The sequence below is a fragment of the Netta rufina genome (assembly GCF_964035555.1).
Source record: "Netta rufina genome assembly, chromosome: 1".
Lineage (NCBI taxonomy): Eukaryota > Metazoa > Chordata > Aves > Anseriformes > Anatidae > Netta > Netta rufina.
In genome coordinates this window covers 28,328,662-28,351,719 of record NC_140123.1, presented here as the reverse complement: position 1 = coordinate 28,351,719, position 23,058 = coordinate 28,328,662, and the positions used below count along the sequence as shown (strand labels likewise).

General features: G+C 37.9%; 1 protein-coding gene across 2 annotated transcripts in view; it reads left to right on the top strand.

Annotated features, from left to right (window-relative positions):
• Positions 1-18,327, top strand: part of RNASEH2B (ribonuclease H2 subunit B) — a 38,591-nt gene extending 20,264 nt beyond the window's left edge. The window contains exons 5-11 of one of the 2 annotated variants that reach the window (XM_084303146.1): positions 427-547; positions 5,730-5,794; positions 6,959-7,064; positions 10,025-10,103; positions 10,768-10,810; positions 15,524-15,604; positions 17,559-18,327. In XM_084303146.1, coding sequence (XP_084159272.1) covers positions 427-547; positions 5,730-5,794; positions 6,959-7,064; positions 10,025-10,103; positions 10,768-10,810; positions 15,524-15,604; positions 17,559-17,666 — 603 coding nt within the window. In that variant the 3' untranslated portion in view covers positions 17,667-18,327. The remainder of the gene's footprint in view (positions 1-426; positions 548-5,729; positions 5,795-6,958; positions 7,065-10,024; positions 10,104-10,767; positions 10,811-15,523; positions 15,605-17,558) is intronic. The other variant, XM_084303145.1, reaches the window with a different exon arrangement.
• Positions 18,328-23,058: the final 4,731 nt, after the last annotated feature.

Sequence of the window (23,058 nt, the reverse complement as noted above, 5' to 3'; positions counted from 1 at the left end):
TTTATCTTTTATGGAAGGAAAAGCAAAATTTGAATGGAAGTTATGACACTGGGTTTAATCCAACAGGTTTTGGTCTCAAACACTGTTGGCACACACTGACTACTGTGTCTTATGTCATCTTCCAAAAAATCTCGCTGTACTTCACATTAGCTTCTCCCCATGTTGTTTTAAATTCAGGCTCTTAAGTGCAGTAATTGAAGAGTTCAGCATTTTGCAGATTACTTACTGGTTTGAAGTAAATATTTATAGTTTGCTTTGTAATCAGTTTCTAAATGTGTCATGTGGTACCATTCAAAATATGATCTTCTTTAAATACTTTATTTTAAAACTGTGGCAATTGCATGCATATATATTTCTCTATATGCATATATGTATATGTCTTAACATTGTAATAATGCTTTTATTGTTCCTTTGATGTATTTTCAGCAACAAGGAAAGTTCCAGCCACTGGATCAAGTTGTGCTAGACTCGGAGTACCCTTATTGCCCATTGCTGCTGAAGTGTGCAGATGTTAAACAGTCCATACATCATGTAACGGAAGAAAAAGGTGAAAAGATTTGGGCGGGGGAGGGAGGGGAGGTTGGATTTATTAGTGCTACTTCGTTACAAAATAGATTTAAGTACTGTTTTTCGCTTTACTTAAGGTGCTGGATGAAGCTGTATTTTAAAAGCAGAAGTTTAGGCTTAGAAGTCTTCGTTACAGTATTGTGAATAGTAAAATGTGGATCTCAGATTATCTGCTGTAACGCTAAAATAGTTGTGCAGTCTTCCTGCTTGGTGGCATAAAAATGATAAATTGATCAGAGCTGGCTATGTGCTATGAATTTTCTTTGCCTTTTGATAAAAGTTTTACTTCTTCCTAAAGTCTTTCTTTAGTGTAGCATAGTCTTGTGTGGAAGAAGTGAAACCATTGTCCATGTGACTTTTTTTTTCCCCTTTGTAGCAAAGCATTCAAACAATAAGCAGAACAAAGCTCAAGAAGAGTGAATATACTGCTGAGAAAGGAGAGCACAAGTTTTCTAGCTTTTCATAATTTATTGTGGGATTAAGTTCAAAGACTTAATTTTATTTTAATTTTTTACATGCAAACCTTGATTGGGATTCATAACTGTGAGAGAAAAGATGAATGGAAGAAAATAGCAAAGTATCAATTCTATACATAGTGCCCTTAAGCTTTGTCCAGAATTCCCTTTGGTACAGGGGGCTCTTATTTTGAGGACAATATATACTTTCTGGGGAAGAGAAAGGGGCATTACATAATAATTTTTGCAGCTTGGCAGACCTGCAAAAGATGCAAGACTTCAGTTTTTACATTCAGTCATTTACAGGGCATTATACTTCTGTTTGCTGACTTTCTGATAGTGGAGATCTACCTGTACAGGACTTTGAGAACACTGAATCTACCAACAAGTGAAAAAATGTTAACTGCCTGACCCTTTATGTGTATAGAGCACCTCCAAGTAGTAGAGGTACACAGATTAAAAGTCAGAAATACTATGAATATGCTCTCAAGAAGCACTCTGCCCTTGTTGATATATATATAATCTGAAATATCTAGCTGTTCCTTTACAGATGGGCTGAGGAAGGGTGATAGAAGAAGAAAAGTGCTGCTGAGTAAAGTGCCAGACCTCTTTTAGGCTGCATAGAGCATCAAGATAGGGGACTGTGAACTTTTCCTGAAGGATTTTGATGTACAAGCTCAAATATTTCCTGTATGATATGGTACATGTGCATTAATACAGAGCAGTTACTTCCCCAAAAGGATCAGTTTGAACTTCAGGGTGGGACATGTTTCCGTTGAAAATGATCACTTTAACAAGACCGCAGGAAATCTGGGCAGTGAGACAATTGTTACATTTTGCTGGGACTGGGGTAGTTGGAGTTGTGTGCTGTCCTGGATTTCCAAAAGAGCCTTTGGAAAGCATTGAGTTACATTCAGGATCAGTGGGAGCAGGCAACCCTTTTCTTAGGGCGAGTTCTGACTTTCAAGAAGGCTTCTTTAAGACAGAGCTATCTGAACTACAAAACTGCTTTTGCTTTCCCATGGAGTGATAAATGCTTCCAGTAAAAACTAAGATTAAACTTCTAGGCAATTAGTGTCCTCTACAACTTGTCCAATACTGGCAAAGGAGCGAGGGGTGAGAGAAGGGATACTAAACTTCTGCCCTGCTGCCTCAAAAGGTGAAAAATCCTGCCAGATCCTTTTGACCATCAAACTAAGAACTTTGCAAAGGAATATAGGGCAAAGCCAGCGTTATTTTTCTGAAGAGGCACTTCCTCCAAACAGCAGTGCTGCCTCTGGGCAGTATAAGTGTTTCCTTTTTAACAGCAAAATAATAACTAAGTATATAGATTTGCCATAGACAAGATCTTATATCTTAGAATGGATACAGAGGTTAGACTGAAATCGTATTTGCAGTTGTTGTCCACCAGAGCATTGTTTGATAAATTGTATTGATAGATAGTAATGAAAATTCTTTGCTGCTTGTTTTTGTTTTTTTGTATTGATGCTTTTCATAATGTATTATGTACACCAATCAGTTTAGGACATTTTGTCAGCAAATGATATTAACTGCTAAAGCAGTTACTTTCATTTTCTGTTTTGTTTTGTTTGTTTGTTTTTTTTTCTGTTTGTTTGGTTTGAAACGTAATGGACAAGGATTGCTGTTGACATTAACGTTGTGTGTGCTTGCACACTCTGGCTGTGTGTGATAATCTTGGACATGTACCTGCTGCTGCTTTTCTTGTTCATGTTTGGGTTGTGTTGAAAGTAACAACATTAGGCCTTGCTCTTAGGATTTCTTTCAATTTTTAGAACACCAAACCTACAGTTATGCAACAGACACATCAGTGCTTGCCTGCCTGTCATGCACAGGTCACCGTTCTGTTCATTGCCCTTCTACGTGTTTCATATTCACATCTCTTTTATTGCCTGTAAAAAATACCAATATTATGACTAATGTACTCTTTTCTAGCTCTAAGACTTGTCTACTACGTAGCCTTTCTCATTTAAGGAGCAGGGCTTTAGGGCAAGAAGTATCTGTTGTGTTCGGTCTTCTGCAACTCTGATCCGTTTGGCAGAACCTGACAACATAATTATTTCACTCTTAATTTAATCTTAAGACTTTTAACATCTGTATAACAAATTCTTACCCTAGAGCACTCACAGTTTACACTTAGTGAATTAGCAGAAAGTCCACTTTCCCTGGCCTCAGTGTTGAAGGGCACTGAAAATTCATTTTGCTGGATTAAATTCCCATTTACCTGCTTTAGTAGTTGGGGAAAGGGTGTGTTACAGCTTGCTGAATCTGGGTGAGGCAGGTTGTTTGCTAATGAATTCAAAGATTGGATAAAGAGTACAATAGAGGAGGATTAGGAAAGGGTTATGAACTCCAATTCTAGAGTGTTACTCTTTGTTTCATTTTGCAAGGCAAAAACTGCACTGTGATCTTGTCTGATGTGATTAACATGAAGAGCCAAGAAAACTTACCTGATTAGAATAACTAAGTAATATTGCCAAGCTTGTATTCCCAGAAGGTAGGAAAAAAGGGGCCATATGAGTTTCTGAGTTATGGAAAACACTGAGAAAATGGATGTTAAAATGTGCTTTAGGCAGTTTGCTCAACAATACATCAGGGAAACTTCCAAGTCTACATAGCGATTACCCGATCGCTGAACATATTATTTAATTGTAGAACCACTTATATTCCATCTGTATTTCTCAAACCCAATCTTTCCAGATGTCTCAGACCAGTTTTATAGGCACCAGACACATTAGGGAACAAAAGGCTTTCCAATATATACTCATATTATCAAACATAGTCGCTAACTCTCACCAATATCAAATGTGCATCACATGTTAAATCCACGTTCCAATATTGAATCCTTTTGTCAGCAGTTTGTGACTTTCATAACTCACTTTAATTCTTCAGAGGTCTCAAATATTGTCAGTTTCTAGAGTTTAATAGTCAAAGCTGTCAAGCACACAAAATGTTTTCAAACAAAGTGATCTCTGAAGGGTTCAACGTAATTATTTTTCACATGTTTTAATGAAAATGGCTTCACAGTTCTACGTTTCCTTTCTCTAACTGAGTCACTCTGAATCGTGCTGTTGTGGGGGAGTCTGCCTGGGAATCTGGACTAGAATTACTTTTCAGCATGGGCTGGGGGATGGTGGCAGGAGAATGTCCCTTCCTCGAACTTTCTCAGATAAGAGAGGAATCCGTGAATTGTACTCACTGTGCTTGGCCCAAACCACGTTAGCTCTTTGAGAAGCAGGTTCAAGCATACAGACAGTCTCCCCCAATTTCTGCTGATTCTCTTTCAGAGCCATTTAGAAACTTCAAAGTCCTGAAGGCTGCAGCCAGTACTGTCACAGCTGCAATTTTACCTGCAACTCGTCAACTTCACGAAGCAAAGTATATATCAGCATTTTTTTTTCCTTTTTGCTCTGAAGAATTTTTTGCATTTTACTCTTCTACAGCTGTTGTGCTGAGATAGATTTAAACTTTATCTTGTAAACAGCTTTCTCCGACCTCTCCGTACCCCCTACCATGCATACACAAAGAGCACATAACAGTTAGATATTTGTATGCAATTTGGAAGAGCCAAGATAAACCCCAAAGAAGGAAATGCTGAAACAATCATAAATAATGTTGTTGTTTGCAAGGGGAGAAGGAAACTCCATGAACCTAGTGTTGGAATATGATACTGGGTCAGTAAATGACATGAAACAGATGTATGTATTTATGGGAACGGTATACAGGAGATTAAAAGCTATTGAAATACCTGTTGAAGAAATAGATTCAAACACAGTGGGCTCTGAAATCTCCTGTGTAATCTTCCTAGGCATTTTGTTCCGTTTCTAAAACGGAGCACTGTGAATTAAAGCTCAATAATTTTTATCCTGAAATTTCCATGAGCTTTTGCAATTTTCTCTCTCCTCTGCCTCAGCATCCTGACTCACATATGTTTGTGGTACCCCAGTTATCACAGGGGAAACACTTTTTGAAATTCTTATATCATCGAGTTAATTTATGTTGCTCAATAAATCATAAATGAATCATGTACTTCCTCCCACTAGGAGTGTGTTTCATTATTTTAGTTCTTTATTTTCCTTTGACACTCTGTTAAAGTACGTAAAAGGGGGATAGAAGAAAACTTCTGCAATAGTCACCCTGTGAAATGGGAGTGGAGAAATGATAGGAAGAGAGATTATTGAAAGGGCAAATGGTTTGTCTTCCCTACCCAACTCTCCTGGCCCCCTACAAGGTGCTGGAATTCATAAGCCAAAGATTTAAGATACTCTGTTGTGGGTGCTTGTGTGGTTTTTTGCAGTCATGCGAACTATCTTTTATGTTGCAAACGGTGTGGTTAAAATGACCGGTCTGGTGACACAGGGTAGTGATGGTTTGGCAAATTACAAGGGTTTGAGAAGAGCCTTACTGAATTCAGGCAGCCCAAGATGACACATATATAAATAAAATATGTGCTTTGCTGGATTAGGGCCTAATTAAAGATTGTTAGGTTGTTCAAACTTGTGCATATCAGCTCAGTCTGTTTATTTTTCCATGTTTCCAATATTTTTGAAACTTTTTGCCCTGATATCAAACATGTGCAAGCTGCAAATTAACTTCCGTGCGCTGTCTACAACTCTGAAGATTTTAAGTGTATTGAAAATGCAGTCTAAACCAGTCATGACTTTCTTTCCCTTTCTTGGTTTATCTCAGAGATTGGCAGTCAGAAATTTCACAAGTACAGCCAAGAGAAGACGTTGAAGTGGTTAAAGAAAAAGGTATCACGTTTCTATTTTGCTTTCTAAATTGCTTTATGTTTAAATGGAAAATGCAGATTAACTTGTCCGTATCTGTACTTGAGCCATGTGGCATCCCTCAGTTAAAGTACATGTCCTGTGCAAGAAGGATAGACAGCAAACTGCAGTTGCTGCATGCAGGACTGGGGTGAGGTATTAGGGAAATGGCAGGTTTGCTACATTTCTCATTTTGATGGGGCTGGTGTGAAAGGGATTTGAAGTGAGGAGGCAGGAGAAGAAGCTGAAGTTGAGTTTATTGCTGTGCTCTGTCGGCTTTGCACGAACTGAGAGGCTTATTTCTTGCCTTATCTGCTTTGCCAATGGGCTAGAGGAAGGGTTAAAGTGTTTCTCCTTGCAGCTTTTAAATTCTGCCGTGCCCTAAAGCTGGACAGATAGTCCAGCTTGGGTTTGTGCTGTAAATGTGATCCCTCATGAAGTCTTGGCAGAGTCTTTCATAATGGTCCTGATATGGTTGCTGCTATCCTAATCCCACCACACTCTTCAAGAAGTCAGTACAGTATGCTGAAAAGAAATAACTCATATGACCGAGTTCAGTGTTGTCTGTGTTTTGGTGTAAAGAAGGTGTATCTAATTTTACACGTAGACGTGCCTCTACTATGATGCTACGAGCAGAAAATCCGGTCTGCTTTCTGCACCGATGAAGCTGGGGGTTATCTCCTTTCCAATGAATGCCTGAATGTTTGAGCAGGCGTCTGTTTGTGTTGAAAATTTCTTTGCCAGTGATCTCTGCGTTAGGTACAGTATCACAGTGCCCTGTAATGGTCTTAATCTTTGATTTCCGTCGGGGCTGCCTTTGCAATCCAACTGGGTTGAGGCATTCTCTGTTCTTCCAGCAGGTGTATTTCTCACCTGGATAAGGGTGGCTGTTACATCTGAAAAGCTCATCGCATCTTAGGGTGCCACGAAAGTGGTGCTGTGTTGCCAAGGCAACACGTTCAAAAACGGGCTAGCTTTGTTGCGTTTTTGAGCTCATATGCTAGTCATTACAAATGTATATTAAATTTCACCACAGTCCATAACTTGAGTGTTTTATATGCTTGAAACAAAATTACAAGAGCTTTGTCACTGCATTAACATGTGCATAACAACACTGATATAGACATTTCTTTCTGTGGTTTCCTATAGGTCAATCAAACAGTGAAAGCACTTAAAAGCAACAATATATCTGTAGGTGAAAGGGTACAGGCACCTACATTTATCAGCGGTAAACAGATCACAGATGCTGAAGAAGGTAAGAAAACTAACCATTGTTAAGCACTGTAATGAATTCAGTTTTTGTGAAACCACATACCTGCAGATAAAATACATGATTAGCATCTAAAATGGACTGAAAGTGGTCTCTGCAGTAAATGTATTCCTTGCACAGAAAAACCCATACATGTTGTGGCTGTGTCTCTTGAAGTTTCTTGAGTTCTTTGATATCTTCGTCGGGGGGTCCTTGACATTAGATCACAACTGGGGTTCTTTTGGCTTCTTCTTAGTTTACAGAGAAGATGTTTTCTCAGTGAAATATATGCTGAAGTGCTTTACTGAACTGAGACCATACATAATATGTATGAGTATCCACACAATAAAAGTCTCTGTGTTAGAAAAGTCTATTTTTTTTATTAGTATGCAAATGCTGTTGATAGAAGTCTCTTAGAAGAGAAAGGATGGTAGAAAGGCACAGTCATAGACTAAAAACGTTGCTTTATGTGACAAATGGACAGAACAGATGTGTACACTTACTCAGGGCAAAAACTTCAGCAGCGTATGCATATTAAATCTCTCTGAAAGTGACAGTGCTGATACCAAAAAGTCTGGAGTGATCCTGCTTGCTACTAGTCACCTTTTTGCTGGGGAGGGCAGCATCCTGAATGTCATTGGGATATGAAGTTGTGTAGAGAAACCTGAAAATGGACACTAATGGAAATTAAGAAAGGTTCAGAACGAAATGAACAAAGGCAAATTGTTTCTGATTACTAAGACATTCAGAAGTCTGCATGCCATTGAAAAATAAGGAAAACAAAGCAACTTGCTGACGAAGTGGAAAATGAGTTACCAAGTAATGATATCAAAGGAAACAACATAAATGAGATTTAAGAGGCAGCTCGACAGTTTTATAGAACAGGGGTTGTAATATATGGTTTTTAAAGGGAGACAAAGCTGCAAAATTTGTAAGTTACTTTAACTTTACAGTAGCTTTTTACCCTTTTTCCCTACCCCTACTTCTTTAAAGAAACGGAAAATTGTCCTGTCCTGACAGTGACAGTCTTGACTATGCCTAAATACTTTCTCTGAAATGAGTAATCAAATAGCTAATCTGTAGTGCTTTTTCCACCTTCCTGCTTACTTACAAAAACATGCATATATTTCTCTTTTTAGATGTATAGATTTAAAAGAGCAGCATTTGAGTAGGGAATATCAGGGTTTAAAAATAGGTAAGTTTCGGAGGCAGCCCCGCTGTATACAACAAGGTGAATGACAGGAAGTCAAATGGACCTTACTCAACACTCATTTTTAATAAGCCTAATTTTCTTGTCTGATCCTTTCACTGCCATGACAGTGCAATTTATTTTGGTAGAAAATTTCTTCTTGCATAACGGTATTATGAAATACCAGTACCTCATAAATAGATGGGTATTGTAGTTAGCTTTTACAGATGTTGTAGGGCAAAAACTTGGGAGGATATAATGGGTGCAAATGGGAAAGGAGGGAAGATTCAACATATGAAACTTGAATATTTCACTAGGAAGACAAAGAAGGGAGGTGTACAACTATTCCTGGTGTCTGACAGGAGGTTAATGACAAAGCAAGGCTAAGGTGAGGCAAACAGTGGTATTTTAAAATTGGTAAAGGAAATCAGTGAAGATTCCTTCAGGGCAGAAATGCAAAGAAAATTGATTTTGTATTTGGGTTATAATAGCAGTTGATTTGGCCTCACTGTTCAGTGTCATAATGCAAAGAGTGAAATGATGGAAATATTTTTCTTAAGAAATAAATTGGTCATATTAAGTGCAAAGGTGAAGTTGTCTTGGATTTAAATTATTTATTCTTCTCTTCTTCTCTCCTGACCCTAAAATGGGCTTAGGGAGTGACAAAGACTTGATGAATTGAGGCAGTGGAGGGAAGAGAAGTGCAGACAGGAGATACTGTGAGTTTGCTGCTAGTCTGATCAAAATGCGTATGCTGGTGTCAGTTGGTTAATGCTTTCTGCTTCGGTGCCAATTTGCATTGGGCTTTTTAGATATTCAAAAAAAGGAGGAAACTATGTTGCAGAAAAAAAAAAGCTCTTCACTACCCTGAGGCCAGTTTACCATGTACCTTTTATCTCTCTTAGTGTGTAGTCATACAAAAAGATAGAGCTGGCCTATTGTAGATGGAATTTGGAGGTGAGATTTTAGCTTAATGTGTGTCTGGCAAATACTTCCTGTGCATGGCTAAAGTTACTCCCTAGCAGCCCCAACAACAGCAAGTCTGAAAGTTCCAGCCCGTGATCAGTAAGTGTGAGTGTAGAACGTGACCGGAAAAGATCTGGTTTAGGACTTCATGTTATAAAAGGGTCACTTTTTTTTCCCGTCTTTCAGAAAAAACATTTATAGCAGGAGTGCCCTGTACTGAAAACAGCTTCTAGTAGTTCATATTTCCACAGATAATTATCCTGTCTTGCCAGTGATGTTTAGATAGGCCTTGGCATTTTCCGTAAAGTACTGAAATTAAGTACAAGACTTTGAAATAGACTCATTGTCTCATCTAATTGTTTTCAGTTGAAGCCAGAAAATGTACTTTAGTACTGAAGCGCTTGCCAAATAATTGTAAGATCCAGATGCTTTAAAATTAATGATTGCATGTTCTGTTGAGTCAGCTTTTTACTTTTGCAGGTTTTTAAAATTTAATTTATTCGGAAAAATACATGATATCTAGTATTCTCAGAAAGTGAACAGCTTTTGTAAAGTACATAGAGCAGATATTAATAACATGTGCTGACAAAGTGAGTGTAGTAAGTCTTTACTTTTTAAATAAACCTACAAGTGTCATGTAACATAAACTACTCAACACAGAGAACCATCACAGTGTATCCATTAGAAGTCTCTTACTATTAGTTCAACCTTATGATTTATGGTAGTGCATACGACATGGCTAAGACAGCATGGCTTTATAATGTGAATGTTCTTTTTCTTCTCCTTTTCATTCCCTGCCCTGTTCCTGGAGACTATGTACGGTATGCCCACGGGTTGATATCAGAATATATTCCTGAAGATCTGAGTAAGGAGCTGTCAAAATACTTAGGGTAAGTATTGTTCCAGCTAGCTGCTAGTTTTATGTGGCATGCATTAATATCCTTTTGGTCATTTCTATTGAATACTGGTGTTTGGTCATCAAAATTACAGTGAATAATACAATTTTCCCCATTCACTCAGTAGTGTGGGGTTTGATTTCACATATGTAACACATGCTAGTTTATACTTAAATCTGTAAGGTGAGAGCGTCCTCATGCTGGTGCTCTTGTCCAGCAGCAGAGGTTATTTGGGGCATCACTGGCACCCTGTACTTTCCCCTCCATTCAGTTCTGTTCATTGTGTTCTGTTGTTGTGGCCTACAGAAGTGCTCAGTGTACACCTCAGAAGTCCCATGTCTTATGAGTTTGATTGCAGAGGTGTTATGTGCTTTGTAAAATCGTCTTACTAATATAGCCAAAATTTTCAAAAGTAATGTGGGTTTCTCCTGTTAGGACTGCCCAATCTAAGATATTTTTTTTTAAGAGCCCATGTTTCTTCATGGTGCCTGGCTCTTTTTCAGTTATCTGAGTCAGAAATACAGGCAAGATCTATGAGCCACTTTTTTTGCAAACATATGCCATGTGCTGATACACAAAGCAACCTTTGTGGGAAAGGAATTAAAAGTTGGGCCATTCAGCTGTCTAAATTTATAACATAAAGTTTTTTGTTCTGCAGTCTCCCAGAACTTACAAGCCCTTCACCAGAGCCACCACTGAAGGTAGGAGAGCATTAAGGAGAACGATATTAAAAGATATAGTATGTTGTAAGCTAGTTTCTCTGAATTGTTATTAAAACTGAACTAGGCCAAGCACTGGGTGCAATACAATGAGTAAATTGGCCTTGTAAAAACACAGTCTGAAATAACATGAGAACATTACCAGGTACTTTTATATTTTATGTTAAGCAATATTTTGGTTGGTTTTGTTGTTTAAAAAAGGGGAGGGAAAGAGACTTATTTTATGTTTTTGGTCAGCAGTCTTCTCCTTTGTGTTTTGCTCATTTAGTTTTATTGAGGTTGATGGGACGCTATGACCTCATAGGTTTTCTTTCATATGTAATTTATGAGGACCCTGAAAGGGACCTCCTGGGTCATGGATTCCCAGACAACCATGTTGGATAATCTCTCCTACACTGACCATTCTCCACTGTAAGTCTCATTAAGATTTTTTGTTTCCATTACTTCTCTTGGAAGACTGTTGTATAACCTCATTCCTCTGATGCTCAGAAACCTTCCTGTAAATTCCACCTTGAATTTATTCGTGGCCAATTTATTCCCTTGTGGTTTTGTGCTAACATTATCATTGTTTGTTTTAATTGAAATGGCTCTTTTCCCTCCCTAACATAAGTTCTCTCAGCGTGTAAAGGGAAAATATATATCCTTCTGTTTTCATTTTGTGAAGCCAAACTTGCTTGTGGAAGATGGATTCTCCATTCTGTTATCATTGTGGGAACATTTCTTTGCACCTGTTCCAAGATGAACTCAATTGTCTGAAAACAGGTGACCAGGATCAGATATAGTTTTTCACGGTAACATCTTTACCGATACAATATGATGGCATTAATCCCTTCTGGTCTTAACTAGAAGTACTTTATCTCATTATATCTTAGAATCCCATTTGCCTCTCTTACTGGGTGATGTAGCTGATAGTCATGCAGTGAACAATTAAGACACACAGGTCTTTTTTTTCTACACTGCACTGAAATTCATGCAGGTTGTTGCTGTATACACGACCTTACACTTCTGTACATTTCATCTGTATATAATGTTTCCAGTCTTGAAGGAATCTTCAAGACTGGAAATTCCTTCAATCTTCTGCTTTTCCTTCACAGTGTTACAAGCTCTTTAGGTATTCATAATGCTACTCAGTGGTCTACATTCAGTGAACGTTAGCATGCTGTTATCTTTAATTAACAATTAACGAACATTTTGAATAGGTATTGTTCATGGCACTTCACTTGTAATATTCATTCATCCCTATGCCATCTCTATGACATCCCTTTCTGCATTACTTGCTTTTGTTTCCCTTTCACACAGTTTCTTACATACCTTAAAATTCTTACGCAATCTTCATCTTTCGTTTCCGTTGCTTAAGTGGCACCACGTCAAATCCTCTGGCAATCCCTTACATTTTCTGTCACCAGAAACTGTATTATCTTTGTGGAAAAAAAGAAGTCAGTAGGTATTGCCTACATTTAGTTCTCATTTACTCCGTGTCTTTAATTATTCTTCCTTCTTTCACACACCCACAGCTTCCATTCTGCTGAAGCCTACTCTAACTTTTTCTTCCTCCTCACAAATAGATGGTTGTTTTGCTACTCTGTGGCAATGTGGTCCCTATCTAGTAGAATGGTTGCCAGGTTTTGCTCCTGGACTTGTGATTTTCTGAGGCAGTCTCCCAACAGTGTCAGCATATTGGGTTTTACTTCTATTTTGAACAGAGTGATTTCTTTTCTCTTCATCTGAATTTAACCCTGAATTTAACCTCTTCATCTTCACTGAAAACAATTTATTGAGGCAAAGGATTTATTCCATTTTAGGGCTAGACCTAGATTAGCTTTAATATCTATTCATTTGTAGCAGCCTTGCTTTTTAGATTCCATTTTTGCTTCTGTGGCTAAACAACCTTCTACTATTTGTTTTAATTTCCTTTCCAAGGTCTAACTCAGCTTGACTTTTTGGCAGCTCTCCCTTTATCCCTGTATTACCTGACGCCTAAAACAAATATCTTTTCTTTATGCTTTTTTTGCCCTGTTCATTTTAGATTTTTGCTTACTACTACTATCTTTTTACTTGAGGGGGATGGAAAATGTGTGCATCTGTGTGAGTGTGTAGGGGGGGGAGTATTCATCTAGTTTAGTTTGAGAAGCTCTTTCCTTCAAAATTCTTCACTTTGTTAAGGTAAGAGATCCAAAATTACGTATTTCATCTTTTTCTTTTGCATTCCAAGAGTCTTCCCCTCACGCGTCAAGCCCTTTGCTTTGGCTTTTGAAAAGAAGGCAAACAGTTTGCAAAGTTTGCCCCTGTGGGATCAAGAGCCTCACTTCTGATTTTCCTTTTCATTTAATTTAAACTGAGGCACCGTGTGTCTACTGAAACTAGGTTACTTGCTACAATGACCTTTCCTGCAAAGTCCCTGCTACTTACCGAAACACAGTCTAAAATAACCTCATTTCTGGCCGGTTCAGTGACTGTTTTGTTAAGCCGTATGTCAGCTAGCACATGCAGGAATAATTGGGCCCTACTGTTATTAATAGCATTTGTTCTCCAATGTATATCCATGGATATAAGTTATTTCCATGTGGTTGGACAGTTGTTCTGGCTGTACAGTTACTTGGCCCTTTGATTCTGTTAAGAATTATCTTTATGTATTGTAAGAAATATTAAACACACATCAGGAGCCAACTGATATTCATTAGCTGTATAAGCATGTTACAACAACTATATTAAACTACATGTGATGTACATTACATATTCTGTATGAATAGCTTTTATACTATTGGGATAGTTCCGAGGCTCTATTTTTAAAAATAGTTTTATTTCAGCAGTTGGGTTACAGAGGAAACGAGGCTTAGAACCGTTCAGTTGCTGGGCAGTGAAATCTTACTGAGTATACCATTAATTTTCAGAGCACTGACCAAGGTGTGCATGATGTGTCTGAGTTTAAGTCTTTGCAGCTTGGGTGCTTAAATCTCTCCTTTATCTCACACCCTCAGAGGAGCAAGGCAGACTCATACACTAAATTTTGGAGTCTCCTTTAGACCATACTTACTGACTTTGTAATTTCTTACTCGCTTTGCATTGAGGTTTCTCTTTATGAGGACAAGGTATATCGACAGACAAAGTATATGATTTTTGCAAATAAGGGTCTAACATATATTTCCTCGTATAGCAAAGTAATTACATGTTTGGAAATTGTGTTAAATTCTGAGGGGGGGAAAGATTTAGAAATGTCAATGCTTGACAGAAAAGCTATGACAGATTCTCTCTTGTAATATCAAGTAGACTGGGTGCAGTCTGGACGTTGTGGTTTAATGATTAAATCAAAAAGATGTTATCTGTATTAATTGTAAGCCGTTGATCTTGTGTTGTAATCATTATACTGTCCAGTTTGTCAGCATAGGCAAGTCTGGCCATGGGCAGACGATAACAGCTTACAAAGGATATGTAGGCTCTGCTACAACTGAACAGCAAATGCTTTGCCGAAATGCAAACATTTTATTGTAAGTTTTAAAAACTTGTTTATCAGATTCCAAAAAGAGGAGAATAGTCATTATTCGTTACATTGTCATTTGAAAATGTAATCACAGCTCAGTAAACAGCCTCCCAGAGAGACTGATCCAGATCCCATTGAAATCAGAAGAGAAGGCTGCTGTTGGATCTGGTTCTAAGAGCTGAGAAATCTAAGCTGCAGACCTGGCTTCTGTGCCAGAAGGGAGGGGGAAGGGAGGGAGATCACAAGCACCATAAACAAAATGAATAAAACAGGATCTTAAAATGGTACGGTACCATCCAAGTTGCTTGCAAAATCACTCTCTTTGGCACAAGACCTGGGAAGGCCACAGCTTAGATTTCACAGGATATTAAGGACAGGGTAGTAATATCAGATATATAATAATAATAAAAATACAGTGTTGTAAAATACCATATACTTTTTTTCCCTTTTGGAAGCACACCAGAAAGTTTTCACCTTTAAACTAAACACATGCTCACAGTTTATGGAAAGAAATATTCATTCTTACAGCCTGATCATGTGAAGTGCTGAGGACTCTTAACTCCCATTATTTCTGAGTTTAGAAAGCACCCAGCACAAGCACAGTCAAGCTTCTCAATGTACTGTTGGATTCAAGTGCTGAAGCAGCCAGCAGAGCTATGTCAGTGTTTCATTGTGGCCAAACTGTAGAAACTAATCACTTCTCTAGAAGTTCGTTGTGCACGAACAGATAACAGACCTGATGACGATCCACTTGTGCTGGCAGATAGCAGTAATGCTGGAGTTGCTGGTACTTCACAGTTCCATGAGTCTGTGGGGACCAGTGTCTGGGTTCCCTGGCTGCTAGACAATTAACTTCCAACAGCTGCTCCATAAAGGTTCTCTAAATATTTAGACTCCGACACCACAGACACAATCATGGAAATTAAAAACTGGATTAAAGTGATTCCTGTAAAGTCATTCTTCAGAACAGCTAGGGAGAAGAAAATGCTTCCTACGGCATTGAATGATCTCTTCTGAATACTTTAGGGATGGTATATAATCATGTGTAAAGAAGACAATTACAAAAAGAAACCTTTCCACTGTTACTGCAGATTCCTCTGTTCATTGCCAGTCCTGTTTTGGTGCTATGGTTACTTTATAAAGCCAGAGCTTTAAACTTCCATGTGTGTACACATAAAAGTGGTTGACAGAGAAACTTCATCACTCTAACATTTCAGAAAAGGAAATTATCAGATGTCCCTGTGGAAGCAGAAGAAGACTATACTAAGTTTAACAGCAGCAATCTGAAAAACAAAAAGGTAAGCCAGCCTTGTACTCATGCATGTTTTGTTAAAGCATAGATTAAAACTTAACATTAGCACAGAGTCCCTTTTACTCTCCTCCAAAACACACAAGAAGAGGGGGATAAAAAAAAGCCAAATGGCAGATCTCTGCAGTTGTATCATCTTGAACTTTCAGGTTTAATTTGATTTTTATGGTCTTCATGTCCTGTTCTGAACTCTTCTAAACTGTTACTGTTTGACTGTATTTTATTGGTGAACACGCCAGTGAACCTTGCAGACTTTGACACATTAAGATTCTCAGATAATGTTTGCAAAGCTCTTTGAGAACTTCAGATGAGAAATCCTACGCCTGAGTGATAGCAACCTGATAACTTTTGGTTATCTGAAAAAGAAACAATGATGGCAACATGCACTTAAATTCCAAGGGCTGCTGAGACAGGCTGTATTTTTACCTAGACATATTGCTTGTGCACTTATTTATGTCAATTTAATACAGTTAAATCAACACTGAGCTTGCTGACTGCCAGCTCCAACACAAGTTTGGAGGCCAATTCAAATCTGAGTCCAGTGGTGCTTGCCACTGTACCGTTCCTAGGAGAGCAGCAGAGATGTGAAAAATAGATTGTCTGTGTGTGCCAAGCTTGTGAGGCTTGCACTGGGTTGTTTCTCTGAGCATTGAAAGAAAATGAATCTTTCTGCAGTCCATTGGGAACTAAAAAGGCCCTCTGTTCTGGTCTTTGACCTTCAGACTAATGCTGACTACTCTTTATCCTTTTGCAAAGAGAAGCAGCTGGTGACAGATAGATTCCTTCTTTCCCTAGCACCCCCCAGAATTGTTCGTATCTGGGACACACACTTGTTTTGAACTTAGGGGATTGCCCCCTAAGTGGAGGTAATAAATAGTGTAAAATCTGCATGTTTTACCCTCTCTCTATTTTGTACACATAGGTTTTGAACTGAGCATAAAAATAGAAACAGACCGAGGAGAGAGAATTCCTTTTAATGCTAAATATGATTTACTTCTAAAATAACGAAGCACATTGATGAGAGAATCTGGGAAAGAAAAGATAGCTCTTGGACTCCGTACAGTATACTACTCTTTTTTTTTTTTTTTTAATAACTTTGGCAGTGTTTTTGTTTGTACAGTAACACAGTCAGTCATACTGCAGTTGCATATCTCCATCCTGTCCGCAACCTTCTAGCTGATCCCAAGTAGTGTAATTGTGAAGTCCTGTAGACTGAGAAATATCATAAAGAAAGGTCAACGCAAAGTTTTCTTAATAGGTAAACCAGCTAGAGATTTAAAACATAACATTTTAAAATGTAAGAAAGAAAAGAGGTCAGCTCTATAAAACGTGGCTCATAAAATGTGTTTTAGGTGTAAAAGTCTGGAAAGTTGTCCCAGTGGCCTCAAAGTGCTTTGCAAATGTTGGTCACCCTCTTCATTCTTAGCTCTTCCATCTCTTTTCCCTTTATTTCACTGCACATAGAGACTTTGATAATAAATCAGTGTGAATTATTCATCATCTGTAATGCAAGGCTGTAATTCAGCCTGCTGACAACATAATCATGAGATTGAGTTGGAGGGTACAGTATGCATCTGTTATATTGCATGCATTATTCCTCTTAATGTACACTCAGGGATTATCCCAAAGTAAACGTTTGAGTTGGGATATCTCATTCTGCAGAAGGCAAAGGTGTTTCACCTCCTTGTCTTTGTAATTGATTCTCTGTCTTTGTCTGAGGTTAAGCAATTTATGACAAGTATTTTTCTGATTGAATAATCTCAAATTTGTTTTGTAAGGTTTTTCCCCTACAATTTAAAGCCTGCATAAAATTATCTTTCCTGCTGTATACTAAAAAAGCGATTCAGCTTCTTGTTTGACTTCTGTATTTAGAAATTTGTAGCTTATACTTCCCTCCTACAAAAATGCTTTTTAACTTGTTCTACCTCGCATTTCATTTACAGGCAAACAGCAAGATGACTGCAGCTCAGAAGGCTCTGGCCAAAGTTGATAAGAGTGGAATGAAATCCATTTCTTCTTTCTTTAGCTCCAAACCTAAAGCATCAAAATAAAGACTCGTTCTTGGAAAAGTTTTATACGGTGTTTATTTTTACATTAAGCTAAAAATGTCTCTTGGAGTTTTTTTGTTACGTATATATGCAGGGCATGTTCACGTTCACGGTGTAGTGTGATGGAGAGATCTGCAAGCTAGTGTGGGACAGAGTTGTTGTCTCAGTGGGGCAAGGTAGTACCACAGAGAAATTCCAGCCTGGCATTAGCACGTAGCATACAGCACAGCTGTATGTACTGCCTTGCCTTCTAGAGCAAGCTCAGTCAAGAACACGGCAGAGTTTTCTCCATTGCACTCCATTGTGGGCTGGAGACATGCCCTCTCCTGTGATAAGTTTTAAAGGAGAGGTTTTTTGTTCATTAGGAGCATTATTCTTTGAGACTCTCTGGAGGTTTTTACTCAATATGACACCAGAATAGGATGGCATCATCAGATTTTTATGTTGACCCAAATCTTAAGTGCTGAGATAAGCGCTGCAATTTATTGAGGCAAAAAGATATTGTGTCTATATTCAGATTTTGGTTGTTTTGAAGATGCTAGAAACAAATTGCAATAAATGTCAACATCCATGTGATGCAATAAAGTACTTTATGTAACAAATTTGTGCTTGTGGTGTTTGTTGTATGTTTCAAGAGTTGGGTCAGGCTTCAGGATATTTCTTGTGGGCTTTTGGTATTTTCCTGTGTATAAATATTAATCCTTGAAGAATTACAACATCATTTCAGGCTTAAATGATAAATCTCTTAACACATAGCAATATAGAATTATTTTATGTTCAGTTCCAAGGTCAGTATGTCCTTACCAAAATAATTAGTGACAGATTTATTTAAAGACAAAAGTGGGGGGTTAAAAAAAGCCTACGTGGAGCTGGATGTTAATTCAAAAGCTTAAGTCTGAGTGCCTTAGGTAAGGCTTAGCATTATGAAGACACGCACAAAGTTTGTCTATTGCTTAAAACATACAACTTGCTCTTGGGTGTGTTCTTTCCCTATTAGAGAGTATTCCCATATATTCAGAGGTAAACAGCTATCTGCTATATTGCAGTTTCCCTGATCACAAAATTGAGTTACTGGGATCAATCGTATAGACCCAGCCAGTCCTACACAATACTAACGTCTGACTTCCTCCAGGAGTTCTTGCACTGAGCCATTACTCTGGATGAGCTACAATGTTTTAGAAAGGGAATCTTAAAATACATCATTCTTTGCTACTTAAGCTCAGTGGAGAACCCCCCTTGTATCCCTCAAGACTGGGGACTTTCAGTGAAACTGGGAGTTGACTCATTTTTGGTAACTAGGCCATTGTTCCACTTCAAGCTGACTTGCTTTTTCTTTAAATCCTTGGAACTGCAGTGGTGTCTGTTAGGTTAAAGAGCTCCGTGGCATTTTTTCCAAACAGAAATGAATGAAAAACCATGCTGTGCCTTGTATGGTTTTTTTGCAATCGCAGTTTTGGGGGGTCCGTATGCCTTTCAAAGCAGTGTTTTTTCAAAGTTATGTTTGTAAATAGAGAAGTCAGTACAGTTAGAATTCCAGATAAAGGAAAATACATGGAAATCTATGGAATTATCTCTGATTACAGAAGTACTTATTTAACAAATGTGGGTGCCTTCCCACTGAAACTGGACTGAGGTGAGAACAAGTACAAAGTCAATGCTTCCAGTTTTAAAAACATTTGTGTGAAGTGGTTTATCTAGACCCAAAATTACGTTTCTTGGGAGAAATGCTTTTCAGACATTCTGCGGAATAAATAGTGTCTTCCTTATCTTTGGAAGTCAGTCCATAGTATTAGTGTTTGAATATGTGATTCAGATGCAGACACTTTGTTGATTTTTCAGTGAGAATCATTCTCCCAAGTCATTTGGTGCATTAATAAAATTCCATTAGTGATTGTAAACTTTCTAAAACAATATAAGGGATAGAGAAAGATAGGGGACACAAAAAAATGGGAATTGCCATGTAGAGCCATAGAGAAATTCCTGCTACGCCACACTGCCTTGCAGTTCAGCTCTCCTGAGCAGAATTTCAGCAGTCCTGTCAATCGAGTTTCCTGTTCTGATATTAATTCTGAGACAAGATTAAAAAATAATAGAAGGCGTCATGACAATTTTGATGTGCGCTGCCTTTGGGATTGCCATCTTGCTTTTTTTCCTACCTTACTTGTCTGGGCTATAAATGAAGACCAGTGCTGTAGTAGCATTTACTGGCTTATCCAATAGGTTCTTGCTTTATCTAATAGGTTCTTCCTATGAGGTGGGAAGAACTAGCATCTGGTGAGCCCAGACAGAGGAACTGCAGTTGTAAACTAGAAGGGTTAGATTTTGAAAAGCATTCAAGCTAGACCCGGAAATTCTATGACAATCAAAGATGCCTTCCAAGTTCATATCAGTAGAAGAATCCTTTTGAAAAATACTGAACTGTGGGATAATGTAATGTAATAAAATGAAAAAAGAGCAAACAGGCACTTACTGTCATCTTAATGGAGAAGTTTTGTGCAATAAGCAATGTCTTAGGGAGTGTTGTGGTAAGTGAGATTAAAGGAATTGTGTATCTATTAACAGAAAGACAATTCCAAGCACTGGAAGGTGTTGGGAAAGCAAGCAAGCAAGCATGGGATGGACGTTTCAGTGGAAAACCAAGAGTGGGAGAGAGTTACAGTAGAAAGAGGAGCTGTGAGGTGGGACAGATGCATGTTTGTATCTCTTATTCTGAATGTTTTAATGTGCTACTTTCAGGTTTGGGGGTTTTAATAGTACAAAGGTTTTGTGAAAAAAATTTTGGAATTTCATCTTTTCATTGACTGAACGGTTTGAGAACATTTCTTCAAAGAAAACAAACAAACAAACAAAAACCCTATTTGGTCAGAATTTGGGGCAGAAGGACAATCCTGATACAGATGGGAGGCTTTGTCATGGCTTCTGATTTGGGGTACCAATTTTTTTTTCTTTCTCTAGCCATGACTTTCACATCCGTTGCTGCGCATAAGGACTAGTCAGGGTTCTTCCTCTCTGCGTGGATGCGTTGTGTTGTAGCATGTCACATCTCAGCCTCGGCTGTCAGCTACGCCGTAACTTACAACAACAATAATTTTATTAGCAACTGTGTCTTTGGTTGAGCAGAAATTTGTGCATGACAAAAGAGCACGAGTCATTTCCAAGAGCCATTACAGCTTTCACGTGACAACAAAAACTCTTTTTTTCTCTTTAGGAAAGAATGAAATACATTTAGTAACTTTGAAACTTCCTTAACATGTAGCTGTAAGACGTTATGAAGAACATGTGGTGCCAAATACATAAAACAATATTTCCTACCACAACGAGGATTTAAATATAGTTACTATGACTAGCCAGCAGTAGCGCTAGGTCATTATGAAGTGCTGCTTTGCTATTTCTTGCTTGGTTAGCTTAGTATGAGACAATATGCCAGCGCCGTTACAGAAATATGGTCTTACTTTATTTCTTTTTCAGGATTAGCATGCTGTCTTTACATGCTCGTGTAAATAACTGATGAGTTGTGATGCTTTTATAGTTGTTGTTTTCGGATTAAGCAGCTCTTAGAGTCCAACTCTTTTAAGACTTCACGTTGCAAACGGATTGACATCACTGAGCATGGAAAACTTCATACGGAAATACCAGCACTGACTTGAGGATATGTCAGGGTTGGACTTGCACGTCATTTTCAGTCTTACATAGTAAAGTTAGTTCTATTTGTAGAAGTGACAATTGGTGATCTGATTTTTGTTTTCATTGGAAAAGGTGGCACAGTTGGCAGAATTTGCCTTCCGATCAGAAATTTAGAAGCGTTCAGTAATGCTTGCTTTCACGTGTTCAGTTGTGTCTGACTTTATGGTTTGTAGAGGGAAACTAAAAGCGTGGGTGCTTATTTGAATAGATTAATGCTTACGCCTAGGGTTTTCTTTTCTTTTTAGATGCCTGCACAAAGACATCCAAAGAAGAAGTGAAAGGAGCATAAGGAGACTCGCTAATATTATTTTAACTTGCCATAATCTCGAAGCAGCTTTTAAAGGCTTTTTTTTACGCACTTTCTGAAAATAAATGCTTGAAGTTAGACATGCCCTGTTCCAAGAAAAAGCAAATCTCAGCAGATTAACATTGTTAAATATGCGGTGTGTTAAACATACAGTGCTTCAAATTTTATAGCTTATACACTATTGGTCTATCGGGCCCTTCCAGGAAAGCACTTACGAGCATGCCTAATGTTAAGCACATGAGCAGTGTTCTTAAAGTCAGCAGTGTTGTTCGTGTGGGTAAGTGCTTTGCTGGACCAGCGCCTAAAGTCCTGTTAGGTGCTGAGCATCCTGATCCATATCCAGCAAAGCACTTACGTCCATGCTTATCTTGAAGTGGAAGAGCCGGTCTAGCTAATATTTGTGCATTAGTGTTTGCCATAAAAATCTCTCTTGGCACAGTAACTCACATGCTTAAAATTAAGCACCTGCCTAAGTATTTTGCAAGGTCAGACCAACAGCATCCTTGAGCAAATCTTAAATAATTACTTGATTTTGTATTAATTTCCCTTTTTGTAGTCGTTGGTCTGTTTTTTAACCGAGCATATGATTTTATTGGCTATAATTTCAAGCTTTAGAAGCTGCGTAGCAAAAGGTTTCATACAATTTTCTCCTTTCTTTTTCAAATTCTATCCAAATACCTTTTTGGACTAAAAGTCCATTTGTTCAGACTTAGAATCATCTAAAACGAAAAAAAAAAAAAAAAAAAAAGTTAACTTTTTCTTAGAACATATCAATTTTTTTTGTAAGAACCATTTCACCAAGTTTGATTTGACTGGGTTTGACCAACCCTGACCTATTATCCAGAAGATGTCACCTAGCTCTGGCTTGTGAGTAGTCTGACTCTTGAAGTAAAGTAAACTTCAATAAAAATGTCAAAGTTCACATAAAACATGGAGGAAATGGATGCTAATGAGATTCTTAACTGGTCTGTCAGCTTCACAGACTGATGTTTTTAACTTAAGTAATGGTTTAGCAAACTATCAGACTTTAGCATGTAACTTTTTGTTACAGAATTTTTAAAGTGGTAATTCACAGGATTTTGAACATAATAAATGTATACTTTTGTAAATTTTAACTATGAAGATGATTCACATATACCTCAAATGGACAAAATGTTCTGTAAAGTTTAAATGAAGCATTCCAGGTGAGAAATTAAAAGATGCTTTGCTTCCATACATTGTGCCTAACCAAGTCAAACAAGAACTTCCAGAAGTGTTTATTAGGACATTTCTGAAAATGAAATTCCAAGAGGAAGAGGCAATGGCATGTTCAACTTTCTTTTCAATTTAAATCAACTCTGTTTTGGAATATGAAAGATCCAAACGGTTAACCATTTAGAAATCGTGTATGATAGGAGATATAAT